The following is a 21177-nucleotide window of genomic DNA, read 5'->3' as shown; positions in this document are numbered from 1 at the left end:
GAGATAGGGAATGAGATGTCCCCATTAGAGAGTAGTTGTCAGATAAACTTAAGATAAAACTTCTTTCCCAGTGGGTGATGAAGACTTCTGTGGTTGCCTAATAAATACCATTGATGTTCAACCGGGGCAGCAAATTCAGACATCTGGTCATATGACAACACTTGGGTCCATTTTTACTAATTTTACCAAGGAATGTAAAGAGAATTTATTTTCTTTTAATTTGTTGCCTGGATGAGCCCACTGGACACTATTGTCCTTCTCTTTTCAGCAGTGACCCAGGAACACTTTCTGGTTAAATGACTAAACTCAGAGCCACACAGCAGGCAACTGAAGGCTGAGATAATCAGACCTTGGGCTACAGGAAGCGGCTCATTAACAACTTACAGCCTTAATTCTTTGAACTAATTGCCAGACTATAATGAACATCTCCTTTCATGGTCCTGAAATCTTTGCCTTTGTCATGCATGCCTTAACTTCCAGGCAGAGAATAACAGCATTATTCTAATAGCAGTTGACTTCCAATGTTTCTTTTCCAGAACCCAGGAAATGCAAGGATAGCTGTAGTTTCAGTGCAGGCAAAAAAGTTAAGGCTCTGGTAATTGGTCCATCTCTTTTGGCTTCTTTGAGAAGTTACAAGGATTATTAGGCATTCATAATCCTCCTACAGGAGGATCACAGCATCTGAGGATTTGCCTGATTGCTTCCTCCTAGAGATAAATGATTTAGCCTCAGACAGGGACAATGCTAAACTTTTCATTGAGTCATAGCTATATATAAATGGACACAGATGTGTGTGTGTCTGTGTGTCCATTTATATGTGTCTGGTTGAATGATATGTTCAGCATGGTCTCTCCTTGAGGCTAAAGCAAAAGGACCTAAAGGGGTAATAAGTAAATACATAACTGGAGTCGCATAACGATAAATATGGAGAATTTTAAATTACGTTTTTGTTCAGACTTGCCAAAGGTCATCACCCAAAATGTTTCTCAAGTTTTCTTTTTTTTTTTGTGATTCTGATGAGTATTATTTGCTTTATATTTTCTGTTTACTTTTATTTTTATTGGCTGTTTAACCATGTCTGCCCTTGGATGCTCCACTTTTCTAGAACAGCTTGAGCAAAGTCTGAGAAGAAAGAGTTTTCTTCTTTGTAAGACTACCTAGTATAGAGGTGGCACTTTGTTGGGATCTTTACTTTCTGCTGGAAAAATAGTCTGATTTTATTTGAGCAAGCTCTTTTGGTTGTTTTTTTCTTTCGTTTTTTTATTTAGAAGGCTGCTGGGCTTATTGTTCTGATATCTTCAAGGAAGTATCTAAATTACAAGTTCTTATCATGGGTGAACATTATTTGGGTTTCCTTAGAGATGGGCTACTTCTATAACAAATTCCCATTCATTCCTATAGTAGTTTCAGAGTTTTGCTTTGAATCTAGCTGCCATTTTCCCATATATTCTCTCCTGAATTTTAATCCCAGATGCAGGAGGATTCTGTGTACTCTGGACATGGCTGCACAACTTGGATATTATCTTATCAGTGCATAGTCCTGTAGGAAAGCTAAACAACTATGTGTGGTACATAAACAAGCAAGGGGGCACACACTCCTACCCCCTATGCAGACAAGCCATGACTTTGTGGAACAAAGCACTGACCTACCAGGTACATCTGCAAGCACAATTCCTGCCAGGAACAAAAAATACACTGGCAGACGAACTAAGCAAAAATCTCATGGATCCTCACGAATGGAAGCTAAATCCACAAGTGTTCAACATGATAATAAGGAAATGGGGACGCCCAGACATAGATCTTTTTGCCTCCCCTCACAGTTGCCAAATACAGAAATTTTGCACAAGCACTTATCACTCTCAAGCATGGAAAGTGGATGATGTTCTTCGTGTTTCACTGTTGCAGTCATAACTGTAGGGTGCTCCTGCCGGCAGGCAGCCCGAGGTCGGCCAGAATCCCAAAGTCTGGGTCCGGCGTCAGCTGTATAGGCTAGTACCCTGACGTCAGTACGCTCTGGTACATAGCCCTCAGCCGACGCCATCTTCTCCAGTCTTTCTTGCCGTGCGGTGGAAAGCAGCTCGCAAGTCGTTGGTTGGCGATTATCGAACAGCGTATTTGGTTGTTGTCGGTCCGAAGTTCTTACTTCTCTTCTCAAAGCTAAGTACCCGTTGGGAATCTTTTTCTTGTTCCTCCGATGTCAGAAAAAGTTAATAATTGTATAGCGTGTGGGAAACAAATACCTCATAAAGATTTCCACTCTTACTGTCTACCTTGCTTAGGCCCTGACCACGACGTTTCTTGTTGTCGGTTCTGTGCCAGGTTCAACTCTCGTACTATCAAGCGCAGGTACGATTGGGCTTTAAATTATTTTGGCAGACGCTTCAATTACAGAATGTCGTCGGACACTACCGGAGTCCAAAAGAAGCGCAAAGACAAAGACAGGCCGCCGAGGTCCAAACAGGACTCGTTGCAGCTGGAGCCAGCGTCCGGTTCGGCTGTCGTCAGTGAGGCGCTTTTGCAGCCCCTGTCGTCCGTCACTTCTGAACCGATGGCCGATATGGACTCCCATGGGGAGCCATCAAGGCCCACTATTGTAACTGCTGCAGGACCTTCGGACGTCGCTCCTTCAGATGGGTCCGGAACCGCTGTGCAGGTACCGGCTTCTGAGGGGGTTTTCAGGCCTACTCACATTACAATTTCAAAGGCAAAGACAAAGACTCCTGTTAAGTCTAAAGTTCCAGCTCAAGCTGCTTCTGAATCCACTCCCAAGACACAAAAGCAATTATTGAGGATGGCTGAAGATTTGCTTACAATGATTAGGGGTTCTCACCCCCCTCCTGAGAAAAGGCCTCGACAGGATGTTATTCTAGATTCCTCTGACCAGGCTTCTGTATCTTCTGTTTCTTCCTCAGATCAGGACTATTCCTTTCCCCCTTATGAGGATTCGGATGCTGAGGATTCTTTACCCTCGGCCTCTCCGCCTGAGGATTTTTCTTTGGGGAAACCCTGCATGAGATGAGGGAACATTTTCATTGGGAAGGACAGGAATATTCTGCTTCCAAGAAGAGGCTTAGAGAATTTCTTCTTCTTCCTCAGCATAGGCCTTTAGCTATCCCTCCTGTTTTGGACATTGTAGATGATGCCTTTTCTGAGGCTAATTTGAATCCTGATTCCATGCCTCCTGCTCCTTCTAAGCCTGATAGATTTTATAGGGTTCCTGACTCTCATTTATTTTTATTTAAAACCCTTCATGGATCCTGAAACTATTTCTCAGGGCTCTAAGGCTGCTAAGGTTGCTACTTCTAAAAATCCTATTCCCTCTGAGAAGGATTCTCGGGCTTTAGACAGGTGGGGAAAAAAGGTATATACTTCTGCTACCCTGTCTGTAAGGGTTTTAAATTGCCAGTTTCATATGTTTAAATATCAGCAATTTCTTTTGTCTGTTTTAAAGCAAAAGCTTGCTTCCCTTCCTGCTTGTGCAGAGGATAAGGAACTTCAGGATGTTTTGCATGCTACTGAACAGGTTAACAAGCATAGCTTACATTGTGGTTTTGATGCTTTGGATGCTTCTTGCAGGGCTGCTGCCTCTGGTACTGTTATTAGGAGACATGCCTGGCTTCGTGAACAAAGTTTGCCTGAACAGGTTAAGGCTAAGTTATTAGATGCCCCTGTTCAACAAGATGTTCTTTTTGGATCTAAGGCTGAGGAAGTTATTAAAAAGATGGAAGAAAAGGCAAAGTCTATGCAGACTGTAAAAGATTTCTTGCAAGTTCAGCCTCCTAGATTTTCCAGGAATTGGCCCTCTAAAAATTGGTCCTTTCCCACGTCTGACAGGCCTCAAAGGGGAAGATATAGGCGCTCCAGAGGTCGTGGTCAAGGCCAGGCCTCTTACAGATCTAGACAATGGACTGCTTCTTCACCTAGAAGGGGAGAAGACGCAAACTCAATGACTCTCTTGGTTGGGCTTCAGGACCCCTTCACCTGGACGCCCCTCTCGGAGGAAAACTGTCTCTTTTTTACAGAAATTGGACTCATATTACCCAGGACAGATGGGTATTGGACGTGATTTTAAAAGGTTACAAATTCCACTTTCACACTTTGCCAAGGACTCACGGTTGGCCAGATCTGCCAAAACTTCAATGGTCAGAGGCCTTAACTCAAATGGATGCTCTTCTGGCCATGAGAGCCATAGAGCCTGTTCCACTTTCGGAAATGGGAAAAGGGTTTTATTCAAGGCTGTTTCTGGTTCCCAGAAAACAAAACTCTTGGAGACCTATTCTGGACCTTTCTGTGTTAAACACCTTTTTGGAAATTCCAAAGTTCAAGATGCTTACACTGCAACAGCTAATTCCAATGCTCTCTCAAGACGCCTGGATGGTGACATTGGACTTAAAGGAAGCCTATTTACATATTCCCATCAGACAAGAACGCAGGAAATTCCTCAGGCTCAAGGCAGGTTCGAGGCACTTTCAATTCTCTGTTCTGCCCTTTGGTTTATCTACTGCGCCCAGAGTCTTCACCAAGTGCCTGGCACCAGTAGTGGCTTACTGCAGACTTCAGGGGATCCAAATTTACCCCTATTTGGACGACTGCCTTATTCAGGCAGACAGCAAAGATCTTCTGCTTCAACATCTGGACTTTGTTCAACGTCTTCTCCTCCTACTGGGATTCTCAGTGAACATAAAAAAGTCACATTTGATCCCTTCTCAACAAATGGTATTCTTGGGAGCCCTCTTAAATACAACCTTACAAAGGGCCTTCCTCACTCCAGAAAAACAAATTCAGCTGGCTTCTACTTTCAACACCTTGGCAACTCTATCTCAGCTCACTGCAAGGAAATTCCTGCAGGCCCTGGGCTACATGGCTTCCTGCATTCTGTTGATTCCAAACGCAAGGCTTCACATGAGAAAGCTTCAATGGTATCTGAAAAGTGTATGGTCACAGCATTACCACGATCTGGATATTCTGATTCCTCTGATCCCCTGCCTTCAGAAGGAGTTTTTCTGGTGGTCCAGGGCATGCACTTCAAACGAAGGAAAACCTTTTCGTCTTCCTCAACCTACTCAAATCCTAACCACGGACGCCTCGGATTATGCTTGGGGAGCACACTTTCTAGACAATTGCCAGCAGGGAACCTGGACAAAGGACCATCTTCACTGGCACATCAATCTGAAGGAAATGTTGGCAGTCCAAAACGCCCTTCTAGCCTTCAAGAATCTTCTACAACCAGGCCCTCTGCTAATTCGCACAGACAACACCACGGTCATGTGGTACATCAACAAGCAGGGGGGCTCTCATTCATACCCCCTTTGCAGACTAGCTATGGGTTTATGGGACACAGCTCTAAATTTGAATCTACATCTCCAGGCTCAATTCATTCCAGGAAACAGAATCTCTTAGCAGACAGCCTGAGCAGAAACATTTCAGATCCTCACGAATGGATGCTAGACACCAACTTGTTCAACAGGATTACTGCAGTTTGGGGATGTCCCCAGATAGATCTGTTTGCATCCCATCTCAATCATCAGCTGCCTCGCTTTTGCACCAGGTCCTTCCACAAAGCAGCTTGGAGAGTGGATGCCCTGTCCTTCAGCTGGAGAAGCCTTTCAGCATATGCCTTCCCTCCTCTTCCTCTACTACCTCGGGTATTACTGAAAATAAAACAGGACAAGCCCAGGTTCCTCATCTTGATTGCTCCAAATTGGCCTCGACAGTTTTGGTATCCAACTTTAAAGCTCCTGTTCTCGGGGCCTCCTTGGATTCTCCCACTGAACCCTTCGCTTCTGTCTCAGCATCAGGGTCAGTTACTACATTTCAATCTCAAGACCCTTTGCCTGGCAGCTTGGCTCTTCAAAGGAGTTTGATTCCATCTAGTCTTCCCAAACAAGTTTTGGATGTTCTTTTGGAAGCTAGATGGCCTAGCACTAGGAAATCCTATGCCTCGAAATGGAAGAGGTTTTCTATTTGAATGCAGGACCGAGGTTCTGATCCTCAGGTACCTGATCTCTCTTCTATTTTGCTTTACCTTTCGGAACTTTTATCTAAAGGACTTTCCTTTTCTTCCATTAAGATTCATGCTTCTGCTATCTCTGCACATTTCAGTTCTGATCCTCCTGTTTTTTCTCATCCCTTGGTGAAGCAGTTCTTGAGAGGGGCTAAAAATTTGCGACCTCCAAGGACCCCTCCTGTCCCTGCCTGGGATCTTAATTATGTTTTAGAAAAACTTACTTTGCCTCCTTTTGAGCCTGCTGCATCTTCAGATATTAAGTTTCTATCCTGGAAGACTGTTATTTTGTTAGCATTGACCTCTGCCAGAAGGGTCTCAGAGTTGCAAGCTCTCATGGCTGTGGAACCATACCTTATTTTCCATCAGGACAGAGTATCCTTGAGGACCAATCCTACTTTCATGCCTAAAGTGATTTCAAAGTGGCTTTAAATCAGACAATTCACCTTCCTACTTTCTTTCCAAATCCTCAAAACAAAGGGGAAAGGATTTTGCATTCATTAGATGTGCACAGACAGTTACGATTTTACCTGGACAAGACTAAAGATTTCAGAAAGTCTAACCAATTGTTTGTTTCCTTTGCCTCCAGTTCTCTTGGAAAACCTATTTCTAAACAAACTATTTCCAAATGGATTGCTTATGGAATCAGATTTTGTTACACTCATCATGGGAAACAGTTTCCAGGTACCATTAGAAGTCACTCTACTAGAGCAGCTGCCACTTCTACAGCTTTCCTCAGAGGAGTCCCTACCAAGGATATCTTGGAAGCTGCCACTTGGAGTTCTGTGCATACTTTTTCCAAGCACTACAATCTCCCCTTGTTTTCTAAGTCCAGGGCAGGCTTTGCCTCTGCTGTCTTGCAGGGTATTCTTGCCTCCCCTTCTTCTATCTAGAGCCTCCTCCCCTTTTACACTGCTTTGGGATTCCACCCTACAGTTATGACTGCAACAGTGAAACACGAAGAACATAGTACAGTTGTGTACACCTACCATAAATGTAGATGTTCGAGTGTCTTCACTGTTGCAGTCGGGGTTTCCCTCCCTCCTATCTCCTCTTTTCCTTTTTTGTGGTGTATTTGTGTTTCCTTGTTGGATTCATTTTTGGTTTATTGGGGACTTCTGACATCTGGGGCAAGAAAGGCTGGAGAAGATGGCGTCGGCTGAGGGCTATGTACCAGAGCGTACTGACGTCAGGGTACTAGCCTATACAGCCGACGCCGGACCCAGACTTTGGGATTCTGGCCGACCTCGGGCTGCCTGCCGGCAGGAGCACCCTACAGTTATGACTGCAACAGTGAAGACACTCGAACATCTACATTTATGGTAGGTGTACACAGCTGTACTTTCTATCATTCAGCTGGAAAAACCTGACAGTCTATGCCTTCCCACCGATGTCTCTTCTCACCAAGGTGCTTCTAAAAGTCAGACAAGAGAGGCCAAAAATGATACTGGCTGCACCAGACTGGCCACTCCAGCACTGGTACCCAATCCTAAAAACTTTGTCCCAAGGCCCACCTTGACCTCTGCCTCAAATCCCTCATCTTCTGACACAGCAAAACAATCAGATTCTGCACAGTCAACTCAGAACCTTAAACCTGGCAGCATGGCAGGTAATGTAGCCACTCAGACTGCACCTCTCTCTAAAGCTGTTATGGATGTAATTTTGTAAGCCAGGATGCACAGCACTTGGAAATCTTATGCAGAAAAATGGAAGAGATTCTGTGCTTGGAACCAGGCACAAGGGCTCGACCCACTGGTCCTTGATATACCTCAGATTTTGCAATACCTGACTGAGATGTTGGATAAAGGCCTATCTTTTTCATCTATTAAAATCCATGCCTCTGCCATTTCAGCTCATTACAATACAGATCCTCCTATTTTTTCACATCCTCTACTATGACAGTACCTCAGAGGGGCAAAGAATATAAGACCCCCTAGGAGAGCACCAGTACCTACTTGGGACCTAAACTTTGTTTTAGAGAAACTAACACTGCCTCCATTTGAACCAGCCAGCACAGCTGATCTAAAGTTATTGTCATGGAAAACTGCTCTGCTCCTAGCAATAACTTCAGCAAGAAGAGTCTCAGAGTTACAGGCATTGATAGCTGTTGAACCTTTCCTCATTTTTCATCGGGACAGGGTTTCTCTTAGGACAAACCCAACATTCATGCCAAATGTGGTCTCCAGTGTGGCCTTAAATCAAACCATTAATTTACCTACTTTCTACCCAAATCCCCAGAATAAAGGGGAAAGACTTCTGCACGCTTTGGATATACACAGGCAGCTACGATTTTACTTGGACAAAACAAAAGCTTTCAGAAAAACTGAGCAACTGTTTGTAGCTTATGCTGCAGGATCACAAGGAAAGCCTATTACAAAGCAGACAATCTCCAAATGGATAGGACACTGCATCCGCTTCTGCTATGCACAACATGGCAAATCTGTGCCTAAGGGCATTAGGCCTCATTCTACCAGAGCAGCAGCCACTTCAGCAGCTTTCCTCAGAGGAGTACCAACCAAAGACATATTAGAAGCTGCAACCTGGAGCTCAGTGCACACTTTTACCAAGCACCACCACCTACCTCTCTACTCCAAATCCAGAGCAGGCTTTGCCACTGCAGTTCTGCAGGGCTTGTTAGCCTCGCCAAATCCAATCTAGACCCAGCCACCCAACCTCAGCTTTGGGATTCTACCCAAGTGTAATGACTGCAACAGTGAAACACGATGAACATAGTACAGTTGTGTACCTACCATAAATGTAGATGTTCAAGTGTATTCACTGTTGCAGTCCAGGTTACCCACCCTCCATCCCCCTCTTTGCTGGGACTATTCTATACTTCTCAACTCTATACAACCTATGTGGTGTATTTGCTTGTAGATGAAGAAAATGATTATAGTAATATATGCATGGTTGTTTGGCATATTTTTATCTTTTCAGCCTTCCTGTCTGGGGGCACCTGACATCTGGGGCAAGAAAAACTGAAGAAAATGGCATCGGTTGCAACTTTTATACCCCTGGCGCACTGACGTCAAGGAAGAGGCGACAGCAACCGTCGCCGGACCAAGACTTTGGAACTCTGGTCGACTGCGGGTCGCCTGCCAGCAGGATAACTCAAGTGTAATGACTGCAACAGTAAATACACTCGAACATCTACATTTATGGTAGGTACACAACTGTACTTTCTGCAGGGCCTCATAGCCTCTCCTAACCCTATTTAGCCCAGCCACCCATTCTCAACTTTGGGATTCAACCCAAGAGTAATGACTGCAACAGTGAAACACGATGAACATAGTACAGCTGTGTACCTACCATAAATGTAGATGTTCGAGTGTATTCACTGTTGCAGTCCAGGTTACCCACCCACCATCCCCCTTTCTTTGCTGGGACTTATCTGCACTTCTCTATCCTATACAACCTTTTTGGTGTATTTGCTTGTAGATGAAGGAAATGTTATTTTTGTGCATGCATTTTTATTGGCTTATTTTTCAGCCCCCAAATTTTTATTGGCTTATTTTTCAGCCTACCAATTTGGGGGCACCTGACATCTTGGGCAAGAAAAACTGAAGAAAATGGCGTCTGCTGCTTCTTTTATACCCCTGGCGCACTGATGTCAGGGAAGAGGCGACAGCAACCGACGCCAGACCTAGACTTTGGAATTCTGGCCGACTGAGGGTAGCCTGCCAGCAGGATAACCCAAGAGTAATGACTGCAACAGTGAATACACTCGACATCTACATTTATGGTAGGTACACAACTGTACTGTATTGACTACCAGTTCAGAGCAGATTTAAGTGTTACCTTTGAGATTGCGCATGTATTTGAAAGAGGCCTTGTGGTTGTCCTTCGTGGATGTGGCCAATTTGGACTCAAAGTTAGCCTTAGAGGATTTCACCAGTGACCTTATTTGCTTATTCAGACAAAGGAGAGATTGCTTCCAAGTTGGCACCTGCTCTTTCTTGGTCCAGGACAGCATTTTTTTTTTTATTGCAGAGTTGTCTATTGCTGCTGTCCACCAGAAAGGTTTACTTTTCCTTGAGGAAGATGATTTGGTCCTTTCAAGTATTGCTGAGTCCATACAGCTACGTAGTTGTTCACATAGTTTTTTTGGTCTAGGCTTGGACATTAGTGCTAGTTCCAACTGAAGGGGTGGTGGCTGTGAAACTGCTTATACCTGTTTTGAGAAGATTGTAGTCAGCTTTGGAAAAGTTGTTTTGTTTGACCCTGACGGGGGGGCGGGGGGGTCGACTTCAAAATTGATCACTTTATGGTCAGATCTTACCAAGGAAGATGACACTGTAGGGGTGCTACAGTGGCTAGTCATGTTGGTTAGGGCCAGGTCCAGGATATGTTCACCTCACGTAGGGGTGTTGACCAGCTGATCCAATGCATTGGCATTGACGAAGTCGCGGAATCTCTGTGCATTCATGTTTGGGCTAGAATAGGTCTTCCACTCTATGGTTGGGTAGTTAGTCACCCAGGGTCAGGGTAGAGGGTCGAACCTTGATAGATTCAAGTAAGTCCAGATAGGTGGAGTGGACATCCTAAGTTATGGTTGGGGGTCTGTAGCTAACTCTGATTTGAATAGGTGTTTTGTCAGCAGTTAACTGCACTTGGAGTGTCTTCTGTGCATCATACCATTTGACCAGCCTGGAGGTGTGTATGTGTGATAAATATTGAAACTCCACCTCCTTTGGCTTTGTAGCCCTCCGTTTGGGGTCTGAAAGTATAGTTGGATGTGTAACCTGGTAAGACTGGCGTGCTCTCCACAGCTTTGAACCAGGTTTTAGTGACTGCACAAATGTCAGCATCCACCAGGGCAAGGAATGCTTGCAATGAGTGCAGTTTCATGCTAAGACTCCTAGCGTTTAGCAGCATGACCTTTGCATTTCATTTAGAAGAATTTTTCGTGTGTGTAATTTTGTGCTCATAACTTTGCCTAAAAAGGTTACTATGGGGAAGGCAAGAGCCTTTGCCAGAAGCCTGCAGCCCAGGGGAGACAGATGAAGGCTATCTCTGGCAAAACATCGTGGTCTGTCAATCATGTCTTCCCGGGCTGTCAGGTAATTGATCCCCTTGGAATGACACCAGAAACGAAGCCAATTGTTAAAGTCCATCATTTTCTGTTTGTATTGAGGCATCATTCTGGGTGATGCTGCTGCTTAAGGCTAGGGACATAAATGCCAGGGACACGCATTCACTGAGCTCAGTCATGTCTCTCTTCATATAGTCCAGAGAGGTACGTCTCAATTTATTCACACCAGCATGGACTATGACAGTGTCATAACAGTACCTGTTGTTAAGGGGCTTGAGTACATGCGTGATATGGCGGATTCTAGCACCTGACAAGCAACTTACCATGACTTTCTCTTTGTCTAGCCTGGTGAGGGGTACATCTGTGTGTCTCACGATAGAGTTTCGTATGACTAGTATGTTGGGTTTGTGGCTGGACCTTAGAGGCCTTTCTGGATGCTTCCTGTTTCCAGTTCTCTTAGGTTGCTCTTGTTCTCCTGGGACAATTCAGTTCTGAGGATTAGGTGTACATACATCACTTATTTGTACCTTATGTCTTGGACGTAGTACATCTGTCTAATATTTGGCATCTGGAAGTGCCAAGGCTCTGGTATGCTGGCTGAATGTACAGCTGTCATCAGTAGGATATTCCTTTAGTAAGGAATTCTGTAACAGTGAAAGGTCCAGCATCTACTGTTAAGGTAAATTCTTACACAACTATATTTTATTAGTGGAGCTTTGCTTTCTGTCTGTTTTCTGTTAATGTGTCAGAACCATTTGTTGGAGACTTGTTTACAAAGACACACATAATTCATTGATAATAACATTAATGTTTGTCCTGTACATGTACTTTTGTGTTATGACAAGCAGATTGCATTATCCTTCTTAGTTCTGGAGAATACTGTCCTAGATCAGTTTCCTAATACTCCCGGTACATATAAGAAGTTTAGATTATTTTGGCATCCGTTGTTATAGTTATAATAATTTATGCCTGCAACATTTCCTTGCTAAGTATCATACTTATTCTGTTAAGTGTTTTTAATTTCTAGAAGGGTAGTCCAGATTTTTGTTTGAAATAAAAAGTCTGATTAGTAACTGAGTAAATGTTGTCAAGCCTTTTTACTATTTTTTGACAATAATTTGACATTTTTTTAAGGAAGTGATCCACATATGAGTTGAGAAACATGTATATGCAACATTTAAACTAATGGTCTTGCACTGAAATGGAATTATATCAAACCTTGAATTTTTTTTTTTTTTTACTAATATTACAAACTTAATTTGCAGGAAATGCTAAATCTCCTCATAGAAGATCATTTAGCATGGATACTGCCAAAATGAATCAGATTGACAGCACTTCTAATGGAAGTGATTCAGCTTTTGATAGACAGAATGATCCGTTTGCAGATGTGAGTAGTTCGTTGCCACAAAAATTTGCAACTCTTCCAAGAAACAAAAATCCTTTTGAGGACAGAAATGACTTACTGGAGAGTAGCAGCATAGGCATATCATCTAAACAAAATGAAATCAAGAAAGAACCAAAAAAAGAAAAAAAGGAGAAAACCAGCCTTTTTGAAAGAGTAACAGGCAAAAAGGATGGTAAGAAATCTGATAAACTCAGTAATGGAAGAATTGACAATTACACTGATTTAAAATCTCCAACTCAGCTGAATGACTCTCACCAGGAAAGTTATGTATATGACTCAAAAAATCCTTTTGCAACAAACTACAGGAACATAAATGCACGGTCATGGTCGGGGTAAGTTCCTTTTTATCTTTAGTAAAGAGATGTTAATTTCTAATTAATGTTTTAATGGCAATGCCTTTAATGAGATGACAAGAATCTTATTTTAAGAGCTAAAAGCACACGCACTGTAACCAGTGTGAGGTTTCCTATAAAATAACTTGACAGTTATTATTTTCCTTACTGCTGTTGTAAAATATAAAATGTTTCATCTTATTAAATCAGTACAAGTTAAATGCAGCAGTATCTGCAACATTAAAATAAATATCACAAAAGCATGTAAAATTATACCAATTTGCAGTATTTGGCAAGCGCTAAAGAACAATTCATTTTAATTTAAATGTATTTCTGCAGCCTGTTCAGAATGACTGGGCATATTATTAACAAGGTCTTTACAGAAGGGAGTTGGATAATTAACAAGATCTCTAGAGAAATGGTTCAGATAATTAGTGAATTCTTAGAAGAGTCATTGGGCACCAAGTGGCATCACCCAGACTTTGAAAAGGGCTGATTAGCTGTCTGCATCAACACCAATTGCTATAAAGTGCATCTCTGATTCAACACATTTTATTGGTGACGTTCTTGTTACTGAATGACAGAGTTCACAATGAAAAGTATGGCTGTGTGGTTCCATTTTACATTGCTTGCATTCTTAGAGAGAAAAAAAGAAGAATTATCTCCGTTTCATTTTTAAGTCGATGCATTTTCCAAAAATAAAAGTCAAATCAAAATCTGGTTACAGGGAGTACATATTTCAGTAGGTAAGCCTTGTGGTACAATTGCCATGTAGCATTAGGGCTGCATGGAGAGCCATCTGCCTGTCTGTCATTTTATCTAGGGAGCATGTAGAATGGCACTGTATACTGTTTTTTTGCAACATAACATTGGTCATATGCTTGATGTTTTTGAGAATGCCAAACCAAGTAAGGTATGACAGTGATGCAGCAGTTAGCAATGATGCTTCAGTATGATTAGTTTTTTGATTAAGTTCTTGGCAGGGTTGATTTCACTGTAGAGTCTGCCTATACTCCTTGTACCTCCATGCATTTTTTTACTCTTGTTCCGGTTTTCTTCTATATCCCAAAGGAGTGCAGGAAGTGAATTGACATTCATTAGAACTGGTCACTCGCGGGAATGCATGTAGGAGTGCGTGTCTGAGTATGGGTGTGTGTCCTATGATGATTGTCACTACATTCAAGATTAGCTCCTCTGCTCAGAGCTACTTAAGTACCCAGGATAGTCTCCACGCGACCTTGATTTGGATCAAGCGGGTAATTAGATAATGACCGAATGAAATCGCAAGTTTGCACATTTGAGAATCCTTTACAGCTGAAAACAGCACCTTGTTGCATTTCTGTGTTATGGTGTTTAAAGCAACTGCTGCATCTAGGGTGAATAGATGCTGTTTAACTTTGGATACCCTTTTTGGTTCTTCTTTTCCACAGTGAATTCTGTTCATTCACAGGACATATTCACAGTAATGATTTAATGTAGGTTTCTGCATTGTGTGTGCAGTTTTGTCTAATACAACAGTGGTACAAAGTTTTTTTTAGGTTTAAATAATCTACTTGTCTTCTCTGTTACTGTAAAAGAGGTATGCCTGATGGTAAGCATACATTTATTTTCTCCTATTTTTGACAAGAAGACATTGTTTTTTTTGAGGACGGACTGTTGGTAACATTCTGAGTTTTCTCCCCACCCCTCCATTACCCCGTGAAAGTCCAGCAGAACTCACTGGCAAAGGTTGAAGAGGCTACCACTGGCCATCCCCTGCTAATATTTCTTATATGGCAATACTAGATGGTGGATATTTGCCAGCTTTCTAACTTCTAGTTGATCTGTTTTCGTTGGAGTGGGAGCACACCCATAGGAAACCTAGGTTGATGCCATTGCCAGTATCACGCCTTGTGCAGGCTTCTTCTGTGCCATAGACTTGGGCACCAGCGTACTTAAACTTGACTCCCAGCAACTATTGCTTCATACATTTACTGAGGGGAGGCCCACCTACCCACCTTGGAGCTAGTATAATGTCTAAATTCTTATATACACATGAAGGATGGAGAGCCTTAGACAATCCTGTAATGGAGGCTGACCTCAATGATGCTATTTTTGTAGCTTGGAAGCATTCAGACTCTTTTTACTTGGTTCTCGTAAGGACATATACCCTTTATCAGACCCAAATGAGTGAAATGAGAGCCATTCAAAACATCACAGTGCTGGTTTCTGTTCTTCCATTCAGGCTAGTATGTGTTCTAGATACAACAGCTCCTTTTCTCCTTATAGAATCCAAAGCTTTAGGCAGGACTGAAGATAACATTCTTCTCTGTCGCACTGGGGCATCCTTATCTGTTTGTTTCATTTGACTAAGTTCCATTCATGTCAAATGGATCAGACATTAGAAAGGTTGGCAAACCTCCCGGACTGTAAATCTCAGAGAAGCTCTTACCACAGCTTCTGTGGTGCACTTGTAAATATGACTGTACTGATTCTGTGGCTTTAACAAAAGGCTTTTGTGTGTCTGTGTGTGTATGTGAGAGATGACCTATTTCAAGCAATCATTTTTCAATGGCCATGTCTTTCAAGCTATCCTATTGTCCTCTTTACTATGCAGCATCTGCTTGACATCCTTAGTTTCCTTCTATTTATTCAAGACCAGTCTGATTCTTCAGTAAGAAGGCACCATTTCATAGAAAGAGGAGAACCCCAAATTATATAACGTGTTGCATGACGTTCCTTTCATGGTTGTCTCCCTCCATATCAATTTCAACCACCATTGGCTCAGTAGTTGTTGTCCTGGCTACTTTGTAGGTCTACACGTTAGTTCTGTGAGTTTATTGTGCATTGTCAAACCATTACAAAAGGCTAGTCGGTTCAAGATTTGGTCACAGATAACGTTGTCTTAGAGCTTTTAGACCGTGACCTGGGATGACCTCCATGTAGTGTTCAAATTCTGTCCACAGAGATCTTTGGAAAATGACCATAAAGACTGCTCATTATTTAAAGAGAGAAGGCCTGGGCTTCAAGTACTAGCATGTCATTGCTGGAAATTATGGATTATTTTCTGGAGCATCAGTGTTTAACAGCTGAAATTCCATTTTTTTTTTTTTTTTCACTTTAGATGGCACCAGTTTCAGAGTGCTGTTATTTGATGTCTTCTCTTATGCTTTGTGTTCCCCATGGTGCTAATCAGTAGGGCATGCTGTTGAAAGATTGTCATTTTTTTTTCTGTTAACATGGTTGACTAGCTCTCAGTTGACACATGAAAAAGCCTTTGGTGGTGTCCTGGACTTTAGTGATTCTGTTAGATCCTGTGGATCTCTCTAAGCTGGGAGGAGTCCTTTCTGTGTGTGTTTTCACCAGGCATATTAAGACAACCTTTGGATGTCTGGGAGTGATTGCAGCCATGGAGTTGTTTATTCTAACAGGCACTGTATTTAGTCATTCAGGAATGGCAAATAGAAAAGCAAACATATACATGCAGTGGGTCACAAAGTTGCTGAGTCTGTAGACCAGGTTCCTTTTCATTAGTCATCTTGGTTAAGTAGTTTGACCAGAATATTCTACAGCATGTTTGGCATGAAAACTGTTTCTAGTAGAAAAGATATTACAGATTGCTGCCACACTTCTTCAGATTGAGTTGTTCTTTGTTTTCATTGCAGTTCATTTGATTCACTTCACTTAGCTCATTTGTTTCCAAGGAAAGAAAAAATGCAGACTTGAATGGGTGAATGGATTATGACTTTGACAGATCAATGTGAGCACGAAAAGTTAGCTATGAGGGAGGATTCCTGCCTTTAAATGGACAATAGCCTATGAAAGAGGTCTCTCACTCAGAGTATTATTGTACTGAACAGTGCAGAACGCCTCAGATCACTGTTAGAAGCAGGTGTAACGGGAATTAACTCAGACTTGATTTACAAAACAATGTTTTTCTGAACTGTCATTCTTGAACTAACTTGACCTGCCATTGTTAAGAATAGAACTTTTTTCAGAATTGTTACTTTGTGTAAATTGAATGTGGATGGTACTTTTACACAATCAGTAACCAGGTCAGAAATAGTACTGTTTGTACTGTGGTTGAATAAGTAATTTTATGTTGATATATGTGGAGCGTAACATGAAAAACTACATTTATTGTAATATCCTTTGGTATGATTTGTAGTCATCATACATCAGCAATCAGAGCAGTTACATTCCTTTTGTGTATTGAATGCTTTTTGATGCCCATCACTAGGAGGTAGCTACTTATTACACCTTTAAAGTTTACGTAAATACTACTGCTATAATTTCATAGTAAGTTTTGTAATATAATCATGAAATTTCCTATATACAACATAACTTAAGTACTGTTTGTATAATGGAAACAAAAAAGCAAACTAATGTATATGATTGTTTTATGTACTGTTCTGTATAATATGACTTATTTTTAGATTTGCATTAATATGCCCTTTCATCTCATTGTTTAAGAACTAGATGTCTGTCTCCATGTGAGTATGTAAGTATATGTAGCAACACACACACACACACAAAACACCTTTTAACTGGCAAATAGCTCCTTGCTGCCCTGTCTCATAAAAATCTGACCCACAAGATGGAGTCTCTGTTGAAATAGTGCTGTTGTCTTGTCAGCCTCATTAAGTCTCATTTTCTTCCATTTCATTTGCTTTTATTCAGTAAATTGCTGCTGAGACATCCCCCTGTGTGGAGGCTTTCTGTTTCACTGCAGCAGGTGTTTGCTTCTATTCACAGACCGTCTCCAGCAGAGACTTGTCCTAAGTTCCTTCTTACCAGGTTCCACATAAGGGTCTTTTCACTGGATAGTTCAGGTTCAGTAGTCTAAACAATTCCGTCCTCTTTTCCATGGATTTCAAATTTTCAAAGGCCTTTAGTTATGGCTAGACCTATGCAGCCTTAAATCGTGAAGCAGCTCTGTACTCCTCAGGCTGTGTTGATCACAGATGCTTCTGCCCTAGGTTGAGGGTAGCACTACATGGGGTAGCCCATGTAGTACTCCTGGACACTAGGAGCCTCATATATCATTGTCTTGGAAATGAGGGCTGTTTTTCTATCTGTGATCTTTCTGGATATTCTGTACAATGGTGAGTTGTCTCCTTTCAATTGGACAGCATGACTGTGGCCTGGTACAGCAATAAACCAGGAAGTATACATTCTTATTCCCTGCTTTGAGAGGCATTGAAAAATCCACCACTTTTAGCAGCAATGCATATTTCAGATGACATCATCTCTCTGACATAAAAGTTTGCCATTGTCTCTTGATGCCCCGTGAATGATCTCTTATGCATTCATTTGCAGTCTGAATCTTTCACTTCTGGGACACTATAGCTTGCAATATCTTTGCCAATCCAAAATCAGGTGTCAGAGCTTCATTTCCACCTTTTGAGGGAAGTGTCATGACAGAGCTACCTTAGGACACCATTAGTCAGATGGACTCCGTCATGCTTTCCCCTCATTTCCTGTGATGATTAGTTTAATCCAGGAACCAATATTCCTCAGGCTGAAAGCTCCTAGCCCATAAAAACCTTTGTGCTCATAAACATTATTGTTACAGAGTTAGTCATGATGGGTGCGAAACTGGCTACAGATAAATGTCTGCTCATGTGGACTAACTTCCAGGTCTTTGTACATCCCTAGAGTAGACTGGTCTCCTCATACCAGAGATGATGTAAAAAGAGGAGAGCAGCTCATAATTTTCAGTTCTTTTATTTTATTTTGTTGTGTTTGGTAGTCAGTCTGTTGGTCTTATCCTAGCAAATTCCAGAGCGATACATAACCATTTTGGATGTTGTGTCTTTCGGCTTTTTCCGGTTAGGGGGTCGCCACAGCGGAACTCCAGTCCGCAAATGATTGACTTTTTCTAATTCTGTCATTGTACTGCATAGTTTGTTTTTTTTTGCTTTGACGCTGATTTTAAGTATATTGTTGGAGTTTGCTGAGGGCGGTGATGTGATATCCTTTGAAGAAAAAAAAAAAAGACCAACAAATGTTCCTTCAGGCAGCAGATCTCACTGAAAAACATTAACATTCGATGTTTACTCTGTCATGTGGAAGATAATTCAGTATGCATGTGCAAAGAGTGCTCATGTTTTAGAAGGATGCCCACAAAATCCATTTGAAGGTGCCCTTTTGGGTGTCAGCAGTAGGGTAATGATGATGGTTTTGCCACAGACCTCACCAGAATTTGCACCTGCACAGCTAGATACTCGTCTCCAGACATCCCTCCTGGTCCAGCACATTATGCATGCTGAAGGTGTGAAGGCTGCTCCCCACCAGCTGTCTTCTCTATTTTTAGTATAACAGCCCTCAGTTCCAGGGTTAATTATTTCAAAGTCAAAGGGCTGTTTTGAATTTCTAGACTTGGAAGGTCTTACTACTATGGAACAGGCATCTGGGTGCTTGATGTAGGTTCATAGGTAAGTATGAGGCTAGCTACTCTTGTTAGCTAGTTTAAGCTTAGTTAATTTCCCTTAAAGATGAGAATCCAAACTTGTATAATTTGTCTGTGAGTTAAGCACCTTAACCATTATGCAGCTCCTCCCCCTTCAGTAGATGCCGATGCCTGCCCCACCCTACTCCTGCTGTAAGAGTCTTGCAGAAGAACATTTAGCCATCTGGAAAAGTGACTGCCTCTTTCCTAAGAGATGTTAAACGTACTACTTCGATCATCTCTGCCCATCCTAAGAGAAAAAAGAATCTCTTCAGCAACTTCAATGTCAAGCTCAGACATTGGAGAGGAAGAGAATCAGGAGTTCGCTTATCTCAGATGTATTTGCTTGGCCTTTGTTTGTTTCGGTAAGGCTGCAAATATTGTGAGTGAAAATTTAAATTGGAGTTCAAAGGAAATGTCTGAATCCTACAAGAGGTAAGTGGAGGTGTTAGGTGTTGAAGCTAAACCAACCACCATTCCCTTAGTGTTCCAGGCATTGAAGATGTATTTGGGAATACGTCCTTTCAACTGAATCTGAACATCCTGACTCCAGCCTTCAGGAAGTCCTATTCATTTTACTGTGTGTAATAAGAAAGGTTAAATTCCTATATAAAGCCCTGTTGTGGATTCAGCGGTTATCACACTGGATATGCTGGGAGGGAATCCAGACTTCCCCAGTGAATAATATACTACCAAATGACAAGGAAAGTAGACTGTTAAATCAGTTTTCAAAGTTGATATGTACTTCTGCCATAGTGGATGTCAGGTTTATCATTTGCCTAATCCACATTTTTCAGTATCACAAACAAATACTGAAGCAAATGAAAGGGATGACGGAGTCTATTTTATATGCCTCTTTGATTTCTTTATAAAGTGGAGTCTTGTTCAGAGAAGGCAGGCATGCTATCATATGTGTCTGTGATGCTGTAGTTGCATTTGCCAAGACAGCTGCACTGATAACAGTTTTAAGAAAGTAAGCCTGGCTTAGGATGTAGCCTTTTAACCAGAAAAAAATAACTTGATATCCACCATAACTAATTTATTCTTTAAGCTTTTTTGTCAACACATAGGACTTCTTCAGAAGTGCTAGTGACATAAGTAGGAACAGCTGTATACATTCTACAATTAAACACATGACCAGGTCACATGTTGAATATGCATTAGTTTTCAACACAAGTAAGCAAATAGATTGATCAACATAAATACCTGGTCATGTATTTAACGTAGTATGAACTTTTTCAAGTCACTGTCATGGAAATGAACATTCCCTTATCCTTGATTTATATCTGAATCAACATACTAGGGCACACAATACATGACCTAAATGGATCTTTTTCTGATAAGAGTCTGTACTAGAAGATAAAGGAACTAATAACGCCAACTGTAGTAACCAGTTAGAATACCCTTCCTAGGCTGCCCATTCATTCTCCCTCAACCCAAGGCCGTAGTGACCACGGACACTTCCCAGTTAGGGAGGGGGGGCATTAACTGTGAAAGACACTCCAAGGCACTTGGTCCCCTGAAGAGGCCAATTTGCATATTAACAACCTAGAGCTGGGAGCAGTGCTATTAGAGTTGCAGGCTTTTCAAGAAGCTGTCCCTTTAGGGACGATTGCTTTTCAAATGGACAACATGTCAGTAGTTTGGTACATCATTAAACAAGGAGGGACAAAATATTACCTCCTGCTTTGAGCAACACTCAGTGTGGCAATGGGCGATCTCATCCAACCACTTTCTCATCACAATGTACATTCCTGAGTAGTCCAGTGTGATAGTAGACGAGCTTAAGCATAAGCAATCGCATTCTTCTACTTTACCAATAGTTTCTCAACAAGAGTTGTGGCGGAGGTGGTTTTTTGCCAGTGGGACCAGCCTTACTGCAATCTTTTTGCTTTTCCCTAAACAACAAATGCTGCAGCTACTTTGCCCTAATCTCCCCACAAGGGGAATCCCAGAGGAATGCTCTACATCACA

The 21177-nt window shown here is 41.9% G+C and overlaps 1 protein-coding gene across 1 annotated transcript in view; it reads left to right on the top strand.

The window, feature by feature from the left end:
• The window catches only part of RAB11FIP2 (RAB11 family interacting protein 2), a 572123-nt gene that overhangs the window by 339869 nt on the left and 211077 nt on the right, over window positions 1–21177 (top strand). Inside the window, exon 3 of the mRNA XM_044055970.1 lies at window positions 12302–12773. Within this exon, the coding sequence (XP_043911905.1) occupies window positions 12302–12773 (472 nt within the window). The remainder of the gene's footprint in view (window positions 1–12301; window positions 12774–21177) is intronic.

The sequence above is a fragment of the Protopterus annectens genome, chromosome 14.part0 (genome assembly GCF_019279795.1).
Source record: "Protopterus annectens isolate FY-2018-M chromosome 14.part0, PAN1.0, whole genome shotgun sequence".
Taxonomy (NCBI): domain Eukaryota; kingdom Metazoa; phylum Chordata; order Ceratodontiformes; family Protopteridae; genus Protopterus; species Protopterus annectens.
This window is presented reverse-complemented; position numbering and strand designations above follow the sequence as displayed.